At 39.7% G+C, this 25,599-nt stretch overlaps 1 protein-coding gene across 7 annotated transcripts in view; it reads right to left on the bottom strand.

Moving 5' to 3' along the window:
- SYTL5 (synaptotagmin like 5) overlaps nt 1–25,599 on the bottom strand; it is a 161,240-nt gene that overhangs the window by 11,212 nt on the left and 124,429 nt on the right. For 6 of the 7 annotated variants that reach the window (XM_030575791.1, XM_030575827.1, XM_030575783.1 and 3 more), the window contains 7 exons: nt 23,298–23,404; nt 18,192–18,284; nt 13,004–13,069; nt 12,004–12,182; nt 9,466–9,568; nt 6,594–6,755; nt 1,779–1,884 (listed from right to left, as the gene is read on the bottom strand). In XM_030575791.1, the coding sequence (XP_030431651.1) occupies nt 1,779–1,884; nt 6,594–6,755; nt 9,466–9,568; nt 12,004–12,182; nt 13,004–13,069; nt 18,192–18,284; nt 23,298–23,404 (816 nt within the window). The remainder of the gene's footprint in view (nt 1–1,778; nt 1,885–6,593; nt 6,756–9,465; nt 9,569–12,003; nt 12,183–13,003; nt 13,070–18,191; nt 18,285–23,297; nt 23,405–25,599) is intronic. The other variant, XM_030575819.1, reaches the window with a different exon arrangement.

The following is a 25,599-nucleotide window of genomic DNA, read 5'->3' as shown; positions in this document are numbered from 1 at the left end:
CAGGGCAAACGGAGCCCATCAATGATTGCAGACTATTGCTGGACAGTGACAAGAGATGCTCCATTTAATGAATACAAGAGACAAGCCAAGAAGGGCCGAGTAGACACTGAATAGGACTAAACTATGTACATAATAGTTTTTTGCCTTTTGTTTCATAATAAATTTTATTTATATAACCCTTTTGCTGATTTTTAAAGTGTTACATAAACAGGACAGGTGAAATATTATCATGTAAAGCAACCATAAACACATGAAAAGACCTAGGTTTACAATTTATGATTAAAACTCTACTATCAACACAACATACATAGACATAAAATGTAAAAACTTAAATATCTTAGAAATGGTATCCAATCAGTTGTTTTAATTGTCATATTTGAATTCAGCACATCAAAATACATAATAATAGCACATTTTATCTCTGAAGCAGACGACTTCTCAAAAATTGTAGACCAGTGTTATCTGTAAACATAATGGGGAAAAAGGAGGAGATCACCCAACACCTGCTAAAAAAATTTGACTCAAACATGGTCAGTCCTTGATAGACATCACAGGGCTGGGCTATCCTAAGTCTCCAAGTACAAATATGGTAGTACTAATTGCAGGGAAAAGGTCAAGTTTTCTTTAAATCCTCTCCTCTTCTCTGCTGTCACAGATGACAAATAATACATTCTGAGTTGTGGCGTCAAAGAGGCGCTCTTATCCAACAGTCTCCTAGGCAGAATCTGAAACCTCTCTCAAAGTCTGATATCAAGACTTATACGGTACAAGCTCACTCCAGAAGAGAGACCTTGCTGCATGGAGTTTTTTAAATGATTTAGTTAAGATCTAGATTAATTAATATAAAAATTGCTCAGATCCATGTGCTGTGAAGGGCATTCATTCACACCTCTGTTGTCACTGTGCTTTCTGAGTAAGATTAATACTTAAGAACTCAGGAAATCCGAGGCATACAGATTACAATATGGAGCAACTGGTTTCCTCAGATCAAAGACTATAAGATTATAGCAGAGGGCCTTGGAATTTACTGCTAATAAACGGAATGTAATTCATCTGAGAAAAGAGCCTAATATGCTACCAATGCTTGCAAAGTAGTAGTATGTCTTTTGGCAATAAATTCCTCTTGTGCTCAAATCTCTCTGCCTGTGGTCTGTATGTATACTGTGTGTCTAAGGACAGAATTACTATCTGGTCACTGCTACCTCTTTGGACCATCACTTCTCTGGACACTACTGCAGTATACGTAGTAACTAATAATATTTTCCTCCACAGAAACACTGCCCATTTCAGAGGACTATAATGCACCACCTTAGACAATTCTAATAAGACCCTAAGGAATATAATTGCAGTAGGAGTAATGGGATGAAACTGAGCAAAGGAAATTGTAGACTAAATCATGTAAAAAGGTTCTGAACAGGAGAGGAACTGTGCTAGCCCCATTACTCTATCATCCATGTGCTGTTTAAAACTAGACGGCACAAAGCACAATAACTCTGGATTAGAATATTGCTTTGGATAATGACTGTCCTAAACCATGGCTATTGACCAGCTAGGTCTTTTTAATGATGTCACAGCCAAGCAACAATTCCTAATGGTGCATAAATGGCATATCATTACTGGGGGCGAGGGAGCAGCATCTTTCCTTTGAAAATTCCCTCAGATACAGGTGCCTAATTTATTGCCACAGAACTTCAACCTTTTGCAACTTTATACCTCAGCTTTCATCATGCAGGTTATTTCCAATACTCAGAGGATGCTGCCATCAATGTTCATTTTACCTTGAAACTGTCCAAAGGGAAGCATTAGGTTTTTCTCAGGGGGAATGTAGTGTAAAACAACTATCAGCTCTCCTTTATACTGAAGCCCGACATCTGCTGCAACCTCCTGCAGACGGAGAGGAAAGAAAAACAGAAATCCATCTAAGCTTAATAATTTACCCATTCATTTTCAATTATTTCTATTGTACAGGTAAGCCATGACATATGCTTAAATAGGTCATGCCACTGCACAGTGCTCACAGCTAATTAGCCCTCACTGATTGAATATAGACAGCCACATTTTTGAAAATTTCATAGTTGAGGGAGTGCAAAAAGCTCAGAAGAACAGATGTCACATGCCCTGCGCTAGATGCTGTTCTGTAAACATAAACGGGAGAGAGAAATTCAGTTTATTAGAATGAAGAAAAATCTAACCCATGTCAAGCACTGATTTACAGCAAACAGATCCAAGTAAGCTGGATATATAAACTGCAGATAATTCCGGGCCAGATTCTGATACTAATCAACATGAATAAGGGTACCTTACTCCATAACTAGCCCCATTGATTTCAATAGGTTTATTCTTGGAATAAGGGCGCATAATTTGGCCCTGAAACAGAACAGATGTCTTTTCCTCTTCTTCCCAAACATCATTGTTCAACATTCTGCACCTCTTTTTCCCCATTAAATTTCTAAATTCAGTCCAGAAGGAGTGTGCTCTATGCTTTTTGATAACATTAATCAAAAGCAATATTAGACTAATGTATTTTTTAATTTAAATAAGAAAATAGGTTATAAGCTCATTTTTAAAAACTAGTTGCTTTTGTAGGCCTCGCCTACCCATAAAATAAATAAATCATATATCAGTAAACAATGATTTCTCCTAGAGAAATGGAACACAATGGAGAAATTGCTCATGAAATTTCATTAAGTTCCCAATCCTGTGGAACATTTAAGCATCCACCTAACTTTGCTCACACAGGTAGCCCCATTGATGTCAATGGGACAACCCATGCAATCAGAGTTTATGAATGTGCTTCACAAGCCTGGAGTTTAAAGGTGTGTTAGATCCAGATACCTAGATCTCATGGGCTTAATCTGCAGCCAGGGAGATTGAGATTAGATATTAAGAGAAGCTTTCTAACTAAAAGGAGGGACTGCTCTGAAATAGGGAGTCCACAACCTCCCTGAGAAGCCTATCACTGGAGGTTTTTATGAACAGGTTGGACAGATACGTCAGGGATGGTCTAGGATTATTTGGTCCTGCCTCAATGCAGGGAACTGGACTTTCAAGATCCCTTTCAGCCCTACAATTCTATGACTATAATACATGAAGTGCTGCCCAGTATATCACTGAGTGATTGGGCAATATGCTGTGCCTGGAATTACATTCTGATCAGTGCATCAAGATACTGCACTGCTTATGAAATAATTGTATTGGTGAGAACTTACATCCGAAACTTGTCCAACTTGCCTCCTGATCCCAATAACTAGGTGAAGAGTTTCAGGAAAAGAAATAACCTCAGAAAGATGTAAGGTGACATACAGAAGCTCAGCCTGCCTTTAAAGTTAAACTGCAGGTTAAGGCACCATCACCTGATTAATAAAAATATTTAGAGCTAGATCCTGCCATCTGCTCATACACAGGGAGGGGATTCAGAGGAAGGTGCAACAAACTCTATAGTGGCCAACTACAGAATAACCTGCCCATAGGGGAAAATTTCATTTTAAGACAAACCAAGGGACGCACCCCACCCATGTACTTATTCGTGACACTGATACTGACTTGGACTCTTTATACATTCCATGGGTGGCATACCCAAGACCACTTACCCACTAATGCTTTAAAAACTGCCGCACCCCAATCTGGATCTAGGCTGGTTATGTGATATGTATGTATCTTGTGATCCTTGTAACTGATACCTGTAATCCCTGATAACTCAAGCCGGACCCCAGATGTACAGTACCTTCCCTCTTAACTTGTCTACATTTAATTTTAAACATTAACTTTAATACAATTTTTAAATCCCTGTCTGCCAGGAAGCTTTATTATACCCTGAAGCATGTGAGTTTAGTCTCACAACTTCCCTGTAAAGATGGTCAGAATAATTTCCCTCATTTCACAGATGAGGGAAGTGAAGCATAGAAGTTAAGGCCCTAATTTTTAGAAGTGACCTGCTCAAATTACTCAGGAATTAACACATGGGTCTCCTGACTCCCAGCCCTGAGCTTTAACGCTAAAGTTATTGTCCTGACCATTCTGATCTAACCACTCTCCCCTTAGAGGACTGACCATCCAGCGCTCAGATGATAAATGGATCTTAAACCCCTCAACCTTTTTCTTAAAACAACTGAATAGCATCAGATTACAACAAATGTCCACCCTTAGCAAAGTTTGACTGGCACTCTTGTCAGAGACATGGAGTTCATATTGCAGGACAGTATTCTGCCTGGCGTATGTATAAAACAAACCAGATCTGTAATTCTGTTTGCAGTAATCTGTCATTCAGGAAAAACTTTTCTTTGCTTACCAACAAACTGAACTACACTTAGAGAATTAGAGAAATGTAAGGCTGGAAGGGCACTTGAGTGGTCAACTAGTCCAGCCCCCTGAGCTGAGGCAGGACCAAGTTAACCTAGACCAACTCTGACAGGTTTTTGTCCAACCTGTTCTGAGAAACCTCCAATAAGGAGGATTCTACAAACTCCCTTGGAAACCCAGCCCAAATCTTAACTCCCCTTAGAGTTAGAATTGTTTCCTAATATCGAACCTAAATCTCCCTTGCTGCATATTTAAACCATTACTTCATGCCCTACCTTCACTGAATATGAGAAACATGTTATTGCTGAAAACATTATCCAGATCATCCTAGCAGGCAAATGAGACATATTCTAGGTCTTTTTTATCTGGTAATAATGAAGCAGAATTAATAGCTCTTATAATGAGCTTGGAAATAACCAGACAGCATTTCCTAGTTGGAATGTCTGAAATGCTTAGACCTGATTACTTTTTGATCTGAGTGAAAGTGCTCCATCAGTGCCTCATGTTACAATTTTTAAAAAAAATTAAAATGATGTGAAGCTGAACAGAGACTGAGCAACAGGTCTTACAGTTCAGTAGTTTCCCAACATAACATTACGATCAGCCTGAACACAAAACGTGAGTGTAATTCTAAATAAGAGCTAAACCCTACAGTAGCCAGTTCTGCTACAGAGAAATAGGAATGCTGACAAATATGCCCTCTGCTCCAGGAATTGAGCCAATTTTGGTCCCTCCACTACAGAAGAAATGTGGACAAATTGTAGAGAGTCCACTGGAGGACAACGGAAATGATTAGGGGGCTGGGACACATGACTTACAAGGAGAGGCTGAGGGAACTGGGGTTATTTATTCTCGGAAGAGAAGAGTGAGGGGGGATTTGATAGCAGCCTTCAATTATCTAAAGGGGGGTTCCAAAGAGGATGGAGGTAGGCTGTTCTCAGTGGTGGAAGATGACAGAACAAGGAGCAATGGTCTCAAGTTGCAGCGGGGGAGGTCTAGGTTGGATATTAGGAAACACTATTTCACTAGGAGGGTCTCTTCCAACCCTAATATTCTATGAACCTCTTCAAATCAACACAAAAGATTTTGTTTTGGATCAAATTAAATGTTTTGTTCAACCCAATACTAAATTTGAAAATACCAACTTGAAAAACCTGAAAAAAAAGTTGTTTCAGGCCAACCTGAAAATATTTTTAATTTTTTTTTTAAAATTTGGTTTGCTGTTTGAACCAAAAAAATTGGTTACTCACACAAACTCTACTCACAACCCAGCCTGATCTCTGCACGCTTAATGAGTTTTTGCTCCCTTCTTTGTGGTGAAGGGGAGCCTAGAAGATTAAGATGCTCACTTACTTTAGCTCCCTTGCTCAAGTGTAACAATTGTAAATCACATCATTTATTTGACAGATCTGAGTGAGACTGTTTCATGCTGCAGCAGCTGTCCCTGGTCATGCTAGTCCGGCAGCGTGCAAGCCAGTGAGCCTGGTGCCCGCTCCAGTGATACAGCCATGCCAGAGAAGCTGCCCATATAGGGCGCTGGGTCCATAAGTGGCGGCCTGACGGGTGGCTGCATTCACCACTGCCATTTCCGATAGAGCCCTGCAGCACCTTGGATATCCACTTTATATCGCAGATATAAAGTGGGTGTCTGTACAAGGCTCTAGGATTCTGGTTAGTATAACAGTGAGCATCTTAGAAGCACATAATCTTAATGTTTATAAATAGCTCTTTAAAGTTGTTCCAATTCCAAAAACAAACACTTCAGCCCTCTCCAGTGAGGGATACCATAAGTGCCAGAAGATATAGCACATTAGTTAAGCACTATAGATGCCATATTCCATAGAATTACTGTTTTGTGTACCAAATAGCATGATGGTATAACCCACCTGTTTATTCAATATGAATAAAAAAGCAATGCTGAGCCTCACCACCACAGAAAATTGTTAAATGCTTAAAACTGATGCATGAAGAAAGGTCTACTCCTTTAGCAGGTGATTATTTGAGAAAGATCCATTGTTTCATGGGCTATTTCTTTAACAGGTCCCTTTTGATTGTGTCTACTATTGGATACATGTGTATGTTTATTCTTTTAATAGGTTTGGTTTTGAACAGTCATTCATATATACTGACATAGACAGTATGTGTTGGTTTGTTCGAAGTGTTATTCCTTTCACAGGTCCATCCCAGAAGCAGTTTATTAGAAATATATAAATTTTACAACTACACTTCAGTGGGGGAAAAAAAACTCATTGAGTTTGCTTTACTGTTACTTCACTGAAACTAGAGAGCCTCACCTTGGGTTGAAGCACAAACCATTCATCTGTCTGATTTTCAAAATTCCAGGAGTCCAAAGGAATTTCCACCTCCCCAAGAAAGCTGTTGTGCCCAAATCTGTCATAGTGCCAAACAGAAAGCTGGAGGGTCCTGGTCTCTAGCTGTGTATGGCTGATGACATACTATTGAAAGACAAACAGAGTGGAGGATCTATTTAATGAGAGTCAAGTCCAGTTCCATAATGGCACTATATAAAAAAAATACAGCCTTATCTTCATAAAGTACATGGTAGCTGACAAATGAAGCACGGAAGAGACATTTGTTTTCCTTACAAGTGAAGATCAATTCAATTGCAGAAGACTATTATTCAAGAGAGATCCAGAAAGGATAACTGTTCACTTTACAGCCTGCATTTATCTTTTTACATTATTGTTGTTGTCGCTTGTCTGTATTATTTCTTTATCAGATTATTTTAAGAAGTTCCCTTTGCAGTAAAAATTCTTTTTACTTAATTCTTACACAGTAGCTTCCACGGTAATTAAATAGAACAATTAAGATAAAACTCTATTCTATAACAAAGAGCCTTTATACAAAAAATGTTGGCAGCAGCGTAATGAACTTTCTAAAGTGTCCCCCCTTCTCAGTAAAGTCTCTCCACAATTTTTCAAAAGCCCAAATGGTTACAAGTGATAATTAAAATATACATTAATTAGCAGATTGTAAGAGGCCAGCAGTCACACTATTAGAATGATGAGACTTTGCCTTGAAGGTCTGAAAAGATCAAAAGGATTGATTTGAAGACAGTTTTTAAATGATAGTAATGGGAACAGTTAGGACAAACAGTTCTTCTGCCACTGAATCTAGCTATTTAGCTCTTACCCACAAGTCTGAGTAAGCCACCTTGGTCAGAATATATTTTATATATGAAATTTCATCAGATTGCGTAGATGGGGCCTAACAAAGTTTGGAAGCCATGTTAGGATTGTCTTAGAGAACAGTGTTAAATGTGATCTTTGCTAGATGGATACTAACTCACTTTTTCCCAGTGCAGACCAGAGGCAACTATATTATAAACCATTTTACAAATGGTGCTATAAAACAGATCCCCCCTTGGTAAACAAGCTGGCCAGACCAGGTGTATTTAGTTTGTGAAATGAATTAATAGCTGGATTAGGCCAACTACACTGGCCAGAGAAGTTATATTAGCCCCTCTAACAGGAAACTTGTTTGGGTAGATTTTTATTAGCTGCTATAGAGAAAAGAACACCCTGTTTAAATACTTGGGGTTACTTTTTTCAAAAGTACCTGAAGGACTTCAGAGTAAAAATGGGATTTGTGAAGTAATATAGCTACTTTAGAAACTCCCATCACCCTTGGTTCCAAACTCACTCTAGAGGGTGTGACATTATGCCCCATATCCTTCATAGAGAGATATTGTTATGACTATGGCATAACTAAGATGTTTTATGCAAGATGGGTCATGTGAGGTATCATTGGAAAGGTTATTATCTACTAAATGTGTTTATCCAATTTACATGCATGTATCATTTCTGTATCTGAAGTCAGGAATATTGACTGTGTGTACTTGGGGGAATGCCTACAAGGCAGTATGCAATCAGCCTGAATGAGCCATTAGGAAGAACAGTAAGACTTGGAAGATACTAATCTCCCACCTTCCTGAAAAGCTTCCTGGGCTTCTGCACTGCAATGTCATGTGATGATGTTGCCTGGCACAGAGTACCACCTTGGACACTGCTAGTATTTTTCCACTGGAAACAAAGGATTCCTGGCTTATGTAAATTCTATTTAAGGCTGGGAAGTGGCTCAATCAAGACTCTTCTTCACTGCCTCCCAGCCCAAGAAGGAAGACTGCTAAAAACACCTGAAGGAGAAAAAGAACTAAGCAGGGGAAAGGCCAGGCTGAGACAGGGGTCTAGCCTGTAAAAAGACAACTGGAACTCTGAGCTGCAGAAATTCTGCAACCTGCCTAAGCAACACATAGCATGAGAAATTAGTGTCTGTAATCTGGTTTTGAGTGTTTTGTTTTATTGTTCAGTAATCTGCTTTGTTCTGTTTGCTAACCCTTACAATCACTACAAATTTACTTTTTGTCGTTAATAAACTTATTTCCTGTTTATTCCAAAACCCAGTTTGTGCAATTCATATGGGGGGAGTAGGGGAGAAGTTGTGCATATCTCACTCCACATTGAGGGAGGGAACAATTTTTATGAGCTTGCGTTGTACAAGACATTATTATTTCGGGTTTACACCCCCAGAGGAGGTGTGCACAGGAGTGCTGGCCATTCCCCTAGCTGAGCCCTCCCACAGAGAGCTGATCACAGACTCAGTGTGATTCTACAGGTGTGTGTGTGTGTGTGTGTGTGTGTGTGTGTGTGTGTGTGTGTGTGTGTGTGTGTGTGTGTGTGTGTGTGTGTGTGTGTGTGTGTGTGTGTGTTGGAAAGGAGCTTGAGAGCTGGTCACAGAAACATAGAGTGAAGGAAACCCAGGCTAGTGAGACAGGTGGGCTCAGTGGGACCAGAGCACATCTGGTGGCAGCCCAAAGGGGGGGTCCAACCCGTCACAGAGGGGATTTCAATTATTCTGAAACCGATCCCCGAAAGCAAAAATACAATAGTTGATTGTCAAAAGTTATGTTATACCTGGAAAGGAAAAACAAAATAAAAACTCTCCCTCAATACTGAGAAGTCAAAAGCTACAATCACTATGACAACTAGATATTTTAACTCAAATATTTCCATTTATAGAATCATTTCCCAGTGTTTAAAATCAATTTCCCAATGTTTGGTTGATGGTATAAATAAATAAAACAAAAAACAAATTAAATTTAATGGTAAAATTCAGCATGGATTACAGGCATGGCAGTGTTCTCACCTTTAGGGTTTCATTAAACTCTGGATTGATGGTGTTGCTTTTGATTTTGGTCTTGCGTTTACTTTGGCGAGATTTGTCTGGCAGGAGGTATGTTTTGACATAGCTACAGATCAAGAAATAAATTATTACCAGAGAATAAAAACAACCAAGTCTGAGAGGGCCACCTGGCAAAACTACACCAGAAGTGTGAGTCAGGAAATCAATTTTTGCAGAATAATCCATGCACAAATATTAGAGAGAAAAAGTGAGCTACATATCTACAAACACACAAATGCACAGAGGATTCTGAGGGCATCAAAATATACCTCTACCTCGATATAATGCTGTCTTTGGGAGCCAAAAAAATCTTACCACGTTATAGGTGAAACCGCGTTATATTGAACTTGCTTTGATCCACCGGAGTGCGCAGACCCCCCCTCCAGAGCACTGCTTTACCGTGTTATATTCGAATTACTGTTATATTGGGTCGCATTATATCAGGAAGAGTGTAATTACAAGAGCAAAAATTAAGTAATTTGACAGTCCTGAGAAATAAATATAACTTTATTAGCAAGTTCCTGTGTTGTAGTTTTTATGTTTTTGATTGACCATATATGCTAACAGGCAAAACTTGAAATTACACACAAATTCATCCTTTGGCCTACCTTCGTATATTTGCAGGGTTAGAGAATTTTAGAAATTGTTATTATTAGAGCTTGATTAATACATAAAACAATTCTTAAATATTTTAGGCTTTTTTAAATTCTCATATACTATCATACAGTTTACTACAAAACTGGGTAGATGTACGCACAATTACTAAAGAAATAAAACACAAAAAGATGGGGGTCGGGGGGGAGAAACAAAAAAGACTGACTAACCTTGGCACCTCCTCATTGCATTGCTTAGACAATCAGATATTTAACTTCCAGTTGAAGTCTAAAATGAATTTGCTTTGGTCATGTTCATCTCTTTTTGTGTTCGCTTTCTACAAACATTCATGCAACTGAGTTTTACTAGCATCAATATTTTGGGGGAAAAACCCACATTTTAAGTTTGCATTCTCAAATATTGGTGGCAGAGATTGAATTTTAATAGAGCATTAATAGCTGAAAACTGTTTGTTACAGTTGCAGTCCTCCAGTGAACTAAAATTAACAATACCGCGTGGTTTATGTGAGCAAATCACAACTAAACAGTGTACTCAAATAGCAAATCAGAGTAAACAAAATTAGTTAAAGTTTTGTCAAGTAACTTTGAATAGCAGATTTGAGAAAGGTCATGATCTGTCCATGGATATTCAGGGGAAAAAAAGGCAAAATCATTCAAATAAATTACCTAGTTTATTTATGAAAAATATTCACAGAAACTATTTAAAATGAACAAAATAATAGCCAATTATTCTCTTGGCTCTTGTTCTCTTTAAGGATAGTTGTGGAAACAGCTCATTATTTTGTGGTCAGACTGACTTTAATAGGGACTTCTTCCAGGACCATACAATTAACACTAGTTTGTTTGTACGGTGTTATGCTATTAACCTGTGGGCATGGATCAGTATTCATGTCACACTCTTAGCCAGTACCTGCCCTAGGCCAGGGAAGCTAATGTTACAACCAGCAGACCAAATTCAGTGTTTTGAATCCTGGTCACATTAAGAAGATTCTATTGGCCAAAAAGGCACATTACAATTAATCTCGGAGTGATTACTTTCTGTTGTCATCGCATAGGAGCTGAACTTTCCCCTACTTTGGAGAGCAGTAAGGTTCTGTATGCAGACTGGGCCCAATTCACCTTGGTGTTACTCCAGTTGTACAGCAGTTCCACTGGTGTAAAAGTGAACTAACAGTGGTGAATATGGACTATTGTTCATATTACACTATTTTCCAATAGTGGTGCAGTATCTATTTTTTTTAATTATAAAAAAGGAGCAATGAATAAAGTGGAACTTAGGATTTACCGGTATGTTTGATTTTAGAAAGAGGCATATTTGGAGTGAGGGATGAAGGATGCAATTTCTTTCTACTCTATAGGTTGCTTTTTCTGGCTGTGTTTTTATTACTAGGAAATGGCTATTTTAAATTAAGGGAATGTAAAGGTCTATAAAAGCGCCATACTAACACCTCTGGCAGATCAAGTCTTCTATCAAAGGCAGAGCAAACCTTCCCAACATTATCCCTCTACAAGACTTCAACCTTGACTCTAGCAGTAAGAAATTAGTTCAGTCTCCGTGTCCATTCAGATCCCTGGCCCTTGTGCCCAAATTGCCAATAAAAGCATGTCAATTATTTCCAAGTACGATAATGGTGGTTAATCATATGAACTCTTGCCCATTATGAAACACACTGAAAACACTAACTCATTTCACATGGGATTCGAAGCAGTCTGAGTGTTATGGCTTCTGATCACTTGGGACCTAGAGGTGAAAGGCTTCATATCCCGTTACCAATCCACATAGTATAGGGCTACAATAAGTTCTCACATGCAGTCTAGAGATTCAAACTGTGCAGTAAGACTGAAAACACTTCTAGGAAAGGGTAAGAAGAAAATTCTCTATGCTTACGGATCTGTTCTTTGCTTCTTTTCATCTGCTATGGCCAGGTTTCTGCAGTTTTTTACCAGGATGTTGAGGGCACCCATTTTGTAGCTGTAGCTGAGGTGAAGAAGTATTTCCCCACTGACCTTCACGTTGCCATAGTCCCCAGTTTCACTGTAAACACTCATTATGCTGTTAATGCTAGTCTGAAATAAAGACGAAAATAAGATGACTTGGAAGCTCAATCATTCTCTTTCCAGAACCAGCTTTTTTCAAATAATGAAAGTCCTGCAATTACTGTTCTGCTGAATCTGCTATGAAAACTAGGATATCAAAGGACGAACAGAATTATCACTTACTTGATACAGAAAGGTATCACAATATCTCAAATGCCTACACTGTTTCTTCATATGTTGCACTCAAAATGATTTATAAAGGTGGCTAAGTTAGTACGATCACCATTTTCAGTGGGGCAACTGAGTAACACAGAGGTTAAGTAAATTGTCTACAGTCACATAGCAAGTCCCAGGAATAGAGAATTGCCATACTGGGGCAGACCAATGGTCCCACTAGGTTAGTATGCTGTCTCAGACAGTGGTCAGTACCATGTGCTTTAGAGGAAATTATATGAAACCTCATAATGGAAATGACACAAAAACATTGCTGTATTAGGATACTGTATATGTCACCTCAGCATGGGCATTTCTAAAAGCATAAGCACGTGTCACAAATTTTTTAATTGTCCCTAATACAACTACTGGAAAAGAATTAAATCTTTGTAAGACAAAAATTAGTCAGTTTGTACAGTACAGAAACCCAAGGCATTTTAAAACTCTGGTGCATATTTTTTTGCTGTTTTTTAAATAATATTGATCAAAAACATATCTAACTTTTGGTGTCTTTAAATTGCTGTAAAAAAAGCCTGTGTAAACCACCTAAAGAGTTCTCAGTACAAAGAAGGAATAAGAGGGAACATCAGAAAAGCAGAATGCCAGAAAAACAGTTCACAGGAAGCAAGAGAACTCACAGTATCACCATCTGCGTCAGGTACATTTAAGTAGGAGCATTTCCTGTCAGAGCCTTCAGGAAAGTTCTTTCAGGAAGACAATGCAAAGGTCAAAAGAAAATAGCATTAGATGGCTGCAGTAAGAATTCAGATAAGAAATGACAAGTTCTACAGGCTAGGTGGTAGGTACAGTAGTGATGTGCTGTTAAATCACAGTGATACAGTACTTATAGCAGTGAGGCACTAAGCCATACCTAAATCTCCCTCCAATAACGAATTGTATAATTGTGTAATGAGTGAAGAAGTGTCTCCTGGTTGCCTGCAGGAATACAGATTAGTGACAAATGAAGACAGAATCTGCTATATTATGGTAGCACCAAACAAATTAAAAGTGAACACCGACACAGCAGACTGGGATTTTCATTTTGGTCAATAATACTGCAAACACTAGTTAACTCTGTATTTGAATATTCCAATTGAAATTAGCGGTCTTGTGTGAAAATTTAAGCATGTAAGTAAGTGTTTGCAGCACTGGGGCCTTCATAAGAAACTAGAATTGTGATTAGAGCAAGCTTCTCTAAACACTTGTAGGCTGAGGTTAATTCTGTGGAGTTTTTAAGGGTATATGTAAAATAAAAATAACTTTTTTTTCCTGGTTTTATCCTTTACTATTCTTTTAAAATTGGCCTCCAAATTTTGTGAAAAAAATTATTTTGGGGTTTTTTTTCAAACTGAAGTATTAAGAACATCAGGGGCCCATTTTCCTCTTGTTGCTGAAAGACCTTGGAAAAATGTCTGAAGGATCTCACCAGTGAGGTCACAGGAGTTTATAACTTGATCACCAGCTCCTCTTCTAACCAACAAAGGGAGAATCTATGAGCCACAACTTAAGCTATAACCTCTTCTGACATTACTGGTTGGACCCTCCAAACACCTTGCTAAGGTCCTGCAGCAAAGACAGTAAAGCAGGGACTGGTGTGGTTATTCTTGATATCTTAAATCTAAAGCCAAATCACCAGAAAATGTCTGTCTCTCTCTTTTTTTTTTTGTTTAAGAGAAAAAGTCTGAGGTTAATTTTATACATCATAAAAGTGCTTTGGCTCTTATTGCTATTGGTGTGTTCTGTACTGCAGTTCAGCTTTAACACTAGGGGGGTACGGAGGTACCACCTTCCAACCAAAACAAGCTATTTGTAGCAATTGATACAAATTGGCTCAAACTTCTAGGCTAGGACTTGTCCAAGTCACCATGCAAGCATCAATCTAAATTACTGCACAAATAAGATTTCCCTCTTATCTCAATATACTTAGGGCTACATTTTCAAAGGGTGTTGCCTAAGGTGCACGCCTAATATTTACACGCCTCTATCTGTTATGCACATAAAATGCAGTTATTCAAATTTGAATGAAATTATCCATTGTGTGCACAAAAATGTCTATTTACCCATGTAGCAGAAGTGTAACAATGTAAGACACAGCCTTTGAAAACCTGTTCTTAACTTGTTTATGTTAAAATCAACACGTTGAGGAAAAAAAGGATTGTTCTTTGATGAATCTAAGCCCATTCTTGATTTTTTTCCTCTGTTGAGGGGAATGAAAATAACTAAAGCAGTGACAGTGGAGCCCGGAAATCAGTCAGAAAATCCCTACGTTACTAATAAATCTTTAATAAAATAACAAAGACTAATTTAGAAAACATTTTATAACAACTGAAATATTTCACTTCTTACAATAAAAGCCTTTTGTTTTGTGGGATTTACATTAGGAGTTGTGTTAAATATGATACATGGGCTCTTTAAAGAAAACTTACTCATGTAATGACTGTAAGTCTCAAATACCACTAAGAGTATCAGAGGGCTGAGCTTCATTTTACTAAACCTCTGAGGCCTGTATTTATCAGCTTAACATTTTATATCTTACTGGTAAAATATAAGACACTGGAAAAAGGAATCATACTGATGAAATGGTCCTGACAAGTTGTTGTGTCCAGTGGAGGAACCCAGGAAAAATAGCATCTTTTCTTTTAGCCCAAATACTGTGGTTTTAATTTTCAGGGCACTCTAAGTATCTACACTCTAATCTCCTTACTAAGATTTCTATAAAATTAGGCTCATTTGACATTTATAATATTATTTTGTGCCACTGTACAAAGTCATTAGTTTCACTATCAGAAGCTAAAATTCAGCAACAAGCAAATTACTTGCAGAATCTGTACAATATTGAAGGATGAGATGCACAGAATAAACTAAATAAAATCAGAAAAGTGTGAGTTTTAGAGATGGGGAATATTAGCAAGAACATACACTCAGAGTAGGTCAAAATAGACCAGTAAAACTGATCCACTCGGAGTGGGGTTGAGGGGGAAGGGAGGGAGAAAAGCTGCTTGCTGATGTTAGCTTTTCCATTAACATAGCATGCAGTGACTTTAATGAGCATGCTGGGGTGGATGTGAAGAGGAAAGGAGCACTGAGGCATCAGATTATCTCAGTTCTACTGCAGCAGAAAAGATGCATTTAGATTAGGAGAAAGGTCAAAAGGAATCTATATAGAAAGACAAAACCTCTTGCTGAAAGTACCAGGGAAAATGCTCATTAAATACAGTTACCACCTAAAGGCCCTTACCAAGGGAAGTATTGAGCACCTAGAACTCCAGTCTCAGTGTTCAGACCAAGAAAAGGAATTAATCTATAAAATCTATAGACTAGCAAGCTATAGACTTAATAGATGTGTTGGCAATGATTCAAATTCAGATTTGGTTAAGTGGGTGTAATTCAACTGATTCTGATAGAGTTACAGTTGCTTACTAGGGTTGATTTGGCCTGACATGCCCAAGACTCTTAACTTTGATTCCTTGAATTCCTTGAGACCCTGGAATAAAAGGGTTGACCCAGCTCTTTCTCCTTCCAAAGCAACAAGCTGAATTCCACGCTCACAATTGAATGTACGTCTTTTGGAGGTGACCTTTACTGGAATTCTGTCTGCGTTGTGTGAAGCATTAAAAATACAATAGAACATTCCACAAAATATAGTTCATTTCCTAGTATCATGGCCCAAAAACTTTCCTTTCCTTTATATCAAATGTCCTGATCACTAGTTCACCTTGCTAACACCCTCCAATCGAGAAATTGCTACACTCCATTGGCACTGTGTATATTTGCTGCAATCTTGGATCCCACAGAGCTATTCTGGCATAGGACCTAAGGATGGGCAAGGATGGCTGTATGCCCCTTTTGCAATCCCCCTATCCCTGGAACAGCTGGGGAGTCAGCTAGTCAAATCTCAGGAGTGAGTTAAAACAGTCTAAGGGTGGCTCTAATTTATGGTGCCTGCAGTGTGCACCACTCATGCCCCTTCCCCTCAGCATGCCTCCTATCTCAGGGAGTATAAATTGATTATGTAGTGCTGGTTACACCAACTCTATCCCATCTGGGATTCCCCTGCTCTAAGTGGATCCACAGCTAGCCACTTCAAATAAATTTAAGGTTGCTTGACGCTGCTGGAATACCACAAAGCAGCCTTCTTAGGGCTAAGGATCTGGTTCACTGTCTATAGTTTGGGAAGTGTCCTCAGAATGAAAAGCTGTTGCAGAAATATACAATAGTTTACATGGAAAGCAGAAATGCTTTCAGTAAACCTGATCCCCAAATATCTTACTCTATGCCTTTGAAATGACTTAAACATATGAGCCACACTGGGATTGTGCTGCATAGAGATTGGAATATATGTGGGGAGTCGGGGTCACCATCAGTACCAACTCCATGTGGGTTATGAAGCTACTGACATATCATGCAAATACATAAAATGAAAGAACTTGTATGTTGCAGGGAGCTTAAAAGGATGTTCAGGTTTTTCAAAGTGAGGCCAAGCCCAACCATTCACAACCCCTCCAAAGGCTGCAATGAGAAAGAAGGAAAGACAACAGGGTGAGATCCTCTTCTGATGAAATGAAGAGGGTTCAAATCAATCACTTCTCTAGTCTAACTGTGAAAAATTGAGCTTATTCCACACCATAAATCCCTATTTTTAATCTCTCCAGGTACAGGCCTTGTAGTATCTCACTTCATCACTTAGCAGGAGCTAGGGTTGCCAATTTTGGTTTGATGTATTCCTGGAGGTTTTATCACATGACATACTCTTTAATTAAAGATTAATCTTTAATTCCTGGAGACTCCAGGGCAATCCTGTATGGTTGGCAACTCTAGTTAAGAGCCCATGAGCTATGGCTATCGTTTACTCTCTTCTCCAGTCACCCCCAGACAAGACCCCTATTCCCCAACTATCAATAAAAATCTTTTCTATCATGAGGACAAATTGTGCCTCTATCCCCTTCCCAACTCCTCAGAACTCAGGGAATTTCCAATGCTACACTTCAGCAAAACTATTAAAAAAGAATCAAGTGTGAGCATTTTCTTTTCCGCTGTCTGGCACAATTTAAATAAATATAGACATTTGCTATCCTTGGTGTCTTGTGAAAGATGTTTTATCTTCTGAATAGGCTTGTCTGACACTGGTCAGAAGTCAGGCAAAGTGGATGGAAATCACACATCCTTCCAAAAGTGGGACTGTCATTTCAAGTGACAGAGGATTTTCTTTTGAAGCCACATTATCTCCTCATATCAATACCAGCTAGTCTAGATTAGCTCATTTTGACAGAGCATCTAGATCGGCCAGATGTTTCAGGCTTCCTCCTCCCATTCTTTTTCATGTTGAAATTGCTCACAGTGCACATACAGCATCTGCCAAATAGATCACAGTTACAATTAATTATGGTTAAGAGCCTGATACTGAGTGCCCCCTGCACACCTTCTTTTGAGTTCATTTCAAGGTGAGGGCACTCAGCACCTTGGGCAAAGTGCTCAAAACTTCTGGAGATCAGGTCCCAAGTCATTAGTGTGCAAGGAGGACAGCTACACTATAAAGAACAATGGATTTCTGCTTCAGTACTGATTGCAGAGAATGGCCTTTTAGCTTTACGAATAGGGATACTAAAAACGCAATAAACAGAAAAATCACCAAGAAGTCAAAGTTGCTACTAAACAGCAGTAGGAAAGAAGGTCTGGATATGAAACATTACAAAAAATATCTAGTGAATGAAATTGAATGCTCAGTGTGTGTGCTATGCCAGTAGCCCACATCTACTTCAGCAAGAAACTGTTTGTTTAGTGACAAAGAATGAAGGAATTCTAGATGTTTTCCAATGGAGACCTTACTGTTGATAATCCACTTGCCAAATGTCCACGATGTTTTAGATAATGAGTGGCCGCTATGTCATCAGGGTCTTCCTCTATCTCATCCAGGTAATCCTAACCGCAAAGAAAGAAAGTGTCATTTAATTACTGTAAGTCTGACTCCTTCCTTGGGTTTTATTCCATATTTTTCGGTTTAAGGAAGATTGTGTCAACACACCTCCCAAGCTCAAGTCTTCAAAGACTTGTGATTTACACTTTCAACAACTTCACACAGTCACAATCAGTACAGCAGGAACAAAGGGCACTTCTGGCTCACCTTTCAGCTGTTTGAAAACTGTAAAACCTCCAGGCTTCTATGTCTCCAGAGTAGGAAATGGATTGTTATCTTATGCGGTGGGGCACTGTGTTATGAATTCAATTTCCAAGCATCCTATGTTCTCAGCAGTACACCTGAATTACCTTATTCTGCTATTACTGCTAGGCATCTTCACACACGTATTTAGGTTGGGAGACGAGGGAGGGACAAGGTAGGTGTTTTTCAAATCTTAAGAATATAAATATGAAAACTGGATGGCTTTGGATACAGTAATGGGTTACGGAGGCTTCAACCTTTAGGTCATCAACTAAGTTCAGCCCAAATCCATAGTGACCAAAAGTTATTACCACCATTAACTAGCTATTCAGTGAGCTGAGTTTCATGTTTACATAATAACTAATCCGCACCACTAGTACTGTTTAATTTGCATCCTTGTTGGCAGTCATAGCAGACAGACTAAATATTAAAAAACAAAACAAACTACTTTTTGACTGGTACGTTGAGTATTCCGAGTCATGTTTGGGGACAATGAAAGAAACATGTCCTACCACTGTCTGTGCTGAATACAGCTGTTGAATAAACAGAAAACTGTGGCTTCCAGAAATGTCAATTTGGAAATTTTCAAGAAGATCAAATTCATGGTTCTCTTTTATTCAGCATTATAGAATTTTAACAAAGAAATTATATTTTCACAGGTGTGTGTGCGTGTGTGTGTGTATATATATAAATTGCATTTTAGTAAATTACCTAATTCTTATACCTTAGGCACATGAGTAGAAAATACAATTTGGTAATTATAAACTAAAACTATTAACTGAAACTTGAAAGCAGATGATTAACAGGAATGCTAGCTTTTGATAAAAAATTGAAAGACCCCCAGACAAACAGAAAGTTACCATCCTATTATGAGTGGTGTGGAGACTTCACGGGTTTTAATTATAGATGTAAGCAGAGTCTGAATGAGTTCTCCCCTGACAGCTAGCTGAGAGGGGGAGAGACTTCAGGAGCAAACTGTGTTTACATGAACACGCCCACTGTGCCTAAATATCCAGCAGACAGAGTGGTGTTGCTCAACGTGATCAATTTTGGCTGCTGATGGGTTACAAATCACTTTAGCGCTGAATGCTGAGGTAGTGAAATGTTATCAATTTTGCTGTCTTTATTGTATGACTAAAGGGGAGCAAAACTGTGCTTAACTTGTCCCAAATGAGGAGGTTACCATCAGCTGAAAGAACCTCGTTAAACTAGGGGGTTGAATGCCAGACCCTGTGACAGTAAGAGGGATAGGGACAACCATTGTGAGTGGGGTATGGTGAGGGAGAAGAGAGGGGCACAGAAAAGGAACTTTTGGTTACAGAACTCAAGAACATGAGGTGGAAGGCACTGCCTCATGGACTGTGCAGGGTGGGCATCCTGCTCATAGTTTTAGGTTTATGAATCCTGCTTGTGGCATTTCCCCTAATTAACATTGGGTGACTTCCTTCCCTTCATTAAAAGTTTCTTATCTACACTCTGTGCTTGCGAGAGGGGAAGTATTGCCTCTCAGAGACACCCCACGGTGGCATGTAATTTTGCCAGGTTACTGGGTGAGGACTTAAACCCCTAGATATTGAACCTGGCCCTGGCTGCTGCTGGCTCCAACTGGCAGAAGGATTACATAAAGGTTATGACTGACATTTTCAAAGCTGCTGCCATTAGCTTTAATGGGAATTGACCACCCACATCTCTTAAGCAGAAGTTTTGAAAATTGGAAGACAGCATCCAAATTCCCCTTAGGGCTTTGAGAATCCCACCCTACATGCTAATTTAAACTACTGTTGTCTTTCTTCCAAACCAAGCAGATGCTTATCTCCTCCAAGCTCAAGTCTCACAGCTTTTTATGCAGTCCAGGAGAACAGAGTGGTAACTGGGCATGTAGGGAAGTGTCGTGGGTTAGAACTGTTAACATTTGTCAATGGATTCCCAGTTATTGCATGGACAACTCAATTTCAGACAAAGGGTATATATCCGACTGCAGCTAGCAGTGAGCCTCCCCGACAGACAAGTTTAAACTAGCTTGGCTCAAGCTAGCATGCTAAAAATAGCAATGCAGATGTTGTAGCACTGGCAGAGGCTTGAACTAGCTACCCAAGCTCAGATTCATGACACTGGGTGGGCCTGAGAGCCTGTGCCTGCCACCCATGCTGTTAAGTTCACACTGCTATTTTTAGAATGCTAGTTCAAGCCAAGCTAGTGTGAGTATGTCTACAAAGCTCACTGCCAACGGTGGTGTAGACATACCCACAGAGGGCCAAGTCCTTCACAGGTATAAATCAGGGTAGCTCCCTTGACTTTCCCTCTCCCCACTGACTTCAATGGAGCTACACTGATTTATACCAGCTGAGAACCTGGCACAGAAATAAGCAGACTACTCCAAAGGAGGTATTCTTATCTCCTGTCAGTGTAGGGGTTATATTGAAGGAGCAAATATAGACACACAGCCAGGACTATTTTCTCCCTCAAAGTTATATATAATACATCTATAGTTTAATGAAAAAAATGATAAATAGTTTTTGATTGCCCAGCAAACAAATGTGAACATTTTCAAACTTGGGTGCCTAAATATGTCTTCGGGTATCTAATTTCAGACAGTCATGCTTAAACATTTAGCCATCTCGTCCTCCTTGCCAAAGGAACTATGAAAATCTAACCATTAAAATCTGTAACTCACCTTATACAGACTGTGAGCACATTCTTGAAACCAAGAGATTGCTAGGAAAGCTAAAATTTCACCTCAGACTCTCTCATTTGCCAGCAGAGCCACAGTTCATTTTACACAACAGCCCCAATGTTTCTCAAGGGTGCTATAGAAGCACAGCCACATAATTGGTTACTGTTGCTTATTAAAGTTAGAAGTGGTAGGAGACTAAGCAATCTTCATTCTCTCTGTCAGGGTTATAAAAATACACTTAATCCAATTCTTTCTACTAAAATAGTTGAGGAAGTGGTGAGCAGTGCTTTGTATTACTATAAGTGGCTGAATAGGTGTTTCTTAATAGACCTTTAAAAACCAATTCAGTTCGCTCTGATACACTTTTGAAATTGCTTCTTTTAATTCCCCGCTTTTCCATGTTCTGACAGAAGTATTTTTGTCAGTAACCCAAAAGCACACAACTAGAGAGTTCTCTCAGTTTTGAAGCAGACACCACAATTAACGTTTTCCCTCAGTGCTCCTTGATAAATGTATTTCACAGTATTCAGTTTTTAAAATCTATTTGGAAATTGAAGCCAAGAAGCATAATAGAATCAGAGAAAGAAAAGACCTATCAGTTATCCAGTCCACCTCCCTGAAAATAGTAGACAGTGCCCTACCAAAATCACCACCAGCTGATTGGTAACAAGGGAGGCAAGTGCCCTCCCTCACTCTTTCAGCACAATTCATCCAGGCAATCTGCTTCTCGCATCCATGCAGGACATCCCCCACACCAACAGCAGCTGCCACTAACCAGGAACACACACTTCAAAGCTCAGCTACCACCACCAGCTGGCCAGGAGTTGATTCTTCATTTTGCACACTACCCCTGAGATGTGTCTCACTTCCCACACCACAACCTAAAACACTGTGAAGGCCACAATGTTACCCCACAAGCATAGCATTACTGCATCCTTAGTCTCTTTGGAACAAGTGCTCCCGGGATGAGTGCTTCTGTCTATCTTACCCCTTGATATCAGCATGGATGTCTGTGTGTAGCTACAGGTGACAGGACATGACTGCCTGGATTATTTTTTATAACAGAGTAGTGCTCATAAGGCCCAATCAGGATGGGGTCCCCATTGTACTAGGTGCTGTACAAACACCCATAGACATGATCCCTGCTTTGCAGAGCTTACAATCCAAGAAAACAAGCGACATATGAAGGATGTGGGGGAGAGGAATATAAGTCAAATACATACAATTTTGTATACAGTATAAAAATAAAAAAAATAGTTATAAATACATAAAACAAAAGCTAAATAACCCCACCTGTCCCTCGCACATCATTAACTTGTTGATTTCTTATAGGCACTGAGGCCCAGGTGGGACTTGGATATATTTTAAGGAGGAGAGGGAAATGGTTTAAGGATCAGTTCAGGGAAGGCAGTCTATGTGCAAGGGGAAAACATGGGAGTGGGCACGGAGACAGACGTTTGTGAGAAACTGAAAATAGTAGGTGGTGACTGGCATCACTGGGGAGAAGAGATAGGGAGGGTGACATGTTGCAAGACTGGAATAGTGAAACAGAGAGAGGGACAAAGTTGAAGGGCTTTGATACCGAGTATAACTCAATATAAAAATAAAAAATCCAATAAAGCAAGAGTTAGTGAAGATCTGAAGTGTGCAATGTACTACATGAATGGTATTCTAAGATGAGACTCCATCCACTTATAAACTAAAAAATTCCCAGGTGAACAGCTACTGTATCTACCATAACTACAAAGAGCTGTAACTATAGCTATTACTTGGAATCAATTATACACATCATGCTTGGAAAGTAACGTTGCCCAAGGATATCATTTGTTAACTGTCCACAAAATTCCACACAACTGAGGCACCTTCTTAACAAACTGACTCCCAAACACATTTGTCTCCATAAGCCCAACAGTCTTCTACTCCAATTTTTAATATTACTGTACTGTGCGGTGCTTTACATTCTGCAATGATTGCAGCATAAGCTACATGCAGACTTGAATTTATACAAGTCTGAGTTCATTCTCATGCAGAACTAGGAGTTTAAAGATGCGAGAGTAACAATTTTTCCACCCTGTGAGCTTTAGTGTCATTTCTAACTCACCAGGTCCTGGTTTAAAGCATCAGGTACTGATTTACTTCTTAAGCTTACAGCATCCTTGTTTTCTTCTGAGAAAGACCCACCCAAATCTATCTCAGATTTGCTGAGATCTGGAAAACAAAGGGGAAAGGAAGGTGTTTATTAATATATAATTTATACAACAAATACTATTCTTTTCAGATGGTCACTTTTTAGTAGTTGTTGCTACAGCACCAAAATGTTTTTTTTTAATCAAATCAAAATAATCTCCATCAAGGAATTTGTGCCATGTCACCCAATTGCGGTATTTGAGCACCTTCAGCTGAACGATGGAAAAATAATTTTTACCATACTATTCAGCTTTTTGGATACCTCCTTTTCTTCCGCACTATTATGTGCTATATAGTTCTGAACCCTATGGGTCACACACTATTCAGCCTTTGGCTTTCTCAGGCAGGGCCACCTGCTTGGGTCATTGTGATATCAGGAACATAGGCAGCAGAAGCTCTGGATGTTCATAATGACTCCTGCAACCCTTCACCTCAGCAAAGAAGAAATTAAAAAACTAGAGTCCAACTTTCAATGTTGAGTGAATAATGATACTGCGACCCCGGGAGCTCCTCATACCAACAGGCCCATGGAGTATACCCATTATCATAATTTTGCCCAGGATGTAATAAACGGGTACCCTGGCATTACTTTTTGAAGTAACTCACAACAGGCCTGATACACTCATTGCCGCAAAACACTGTTCTCATGATATTCATTTAAGATGTTTCTTGTAATATATTGTTTGAAAACGAAGAACATGCTGGTCATTAAGGTTACTGTGAAATGTAGTTAACACTACTGTATGTGAAATTATGGATACTCTCTGATATTATGTTTTAGAGTCTGTAAACAGACAAAAGGAGGTAAAATTGGTGTTTTCCTAGATAAAAGAATCAGTCTTTCCTCTAATTTTTCCTTCTCATGTGTGGAATGAATTTTGTTATGCGTACCAATATGGAGGTGATGTGTGACATATCACCTTAAAATTGGTGCACATAACAAAATTTATATGGTGGGGGAGGGGCCGAGGGGTTTAGAGTATTGGAGGAGGCTCAAGGGTAGGGCAGAGAGTTGGGGTGTGGGCTCTGGGGTGGAGCCAGGGATGAGAGGTTTGGGGTGCAGGAGGGTGCTCTGGGGCTAGGGCAGAGAGAGAGAGGACTCCCTGAAGCTCTCTCTCCTTGCAGCAGCACCTGGACTCGGAGGAAGAGTCGCCTCTCCCCGCTGTGGCAGCAGGATAGGTTCCCCTCCCCTGGGCGGTTTGGGCCAGGGCTGGGTTTGGGCCAGCGGAGGAGTTCCCCAGCCGCAGCAGGTCCAGGCCGTGGCAGAGTTGGGGCCAGGGCACGGGTGCCCTGGCCACGGCAGGTCTGGGATGCTGTGGCTGGGTTTGTGCCGGGGAGGGGCACCCCTCCCCCCGGCAGGTCCCTGGGTGAGTTCCCTGAGTGCCTGCATGGCACTAAATAGGCTGCTGCACAGCGGCACAGCTTAGAGAGAACTTAGAATGGAATGTGTATTTACTTGTCTAACCTGCTTGATCATTGGCAGAGGACCATGCAACTACGTTTACATATAAGGTAAGCAAAACAGTTAGGCGAAGAAGCAGGAGAGAAGACTGCTTAACCATCACAATGAGGGACAGAAGCTGCACCCCAGGAAGTCTTCTTGGCTCTTGAGACAGAGACAATGAATGTTGGTCAATATAAAGACAAGCAAAAGCCGTTTTGGTAATCCATCACTGCTGAGAACAAAGAAGCCAGTGCATTGTATCTATGAATGACGGGTCCTCCTGCTGAACTAGCTGGCGACTGCTGACAACTTGGTGCAAGTAAGAAACTATGTTAGGCAACACTAGAACCTGCTACAATTATGTTTTAGACACTAGAAAGCGTGTTATTTTTGTTTTGTTTGTAACCCTTTCAGACCTCTTTCATTCTTGCTTGACATCACTTAAATCTCTGTTTTTTGTTAATAAAACTTAGTTTGATTACAAACAGGCTCAGTGCTGCATATTAAGGTGGCTTGTATAACCCCAGCTGAGCTAACAAGCTGTTGTGTGTACTGGCTCTTTGGAGGCAGCAAACTTGGTGTTACCTCTGTGAGTATCCAATCGGAGAGACTGGGCACCACAGGGGAGATGGTTTTGGGGGAGACTTGGGACTGGAAAGGTTGCTAGCACTATCTCGCAAAAAGTAAGCAGACTTGTGGAAAGCAAGTTGTGTGCAAGTAGTTGGTGTCAGGACTCTGAGCCAAAGTTGCACAGCACAGCACAGAGAATCAA

This window comes from Gopherus evgoodei, chromosome 1, assembly GCF_007399415.2.
Source record: "Gopherus evgoodei ecotype Sinaloan lineage chromosome 1, rGopEvg1_v1.p, whole genome shotgun sequence".
Lineage (NCBI taxonomy): Eukaryota > Metazoa > Chordata > Testudines > Testudinidae > Gopherus > Gopherus evgoodei.
Note: the sequence above shows the minus strand (reverse complement) of the source record. Positions and strands in the feature narration are given on the sequence as shown.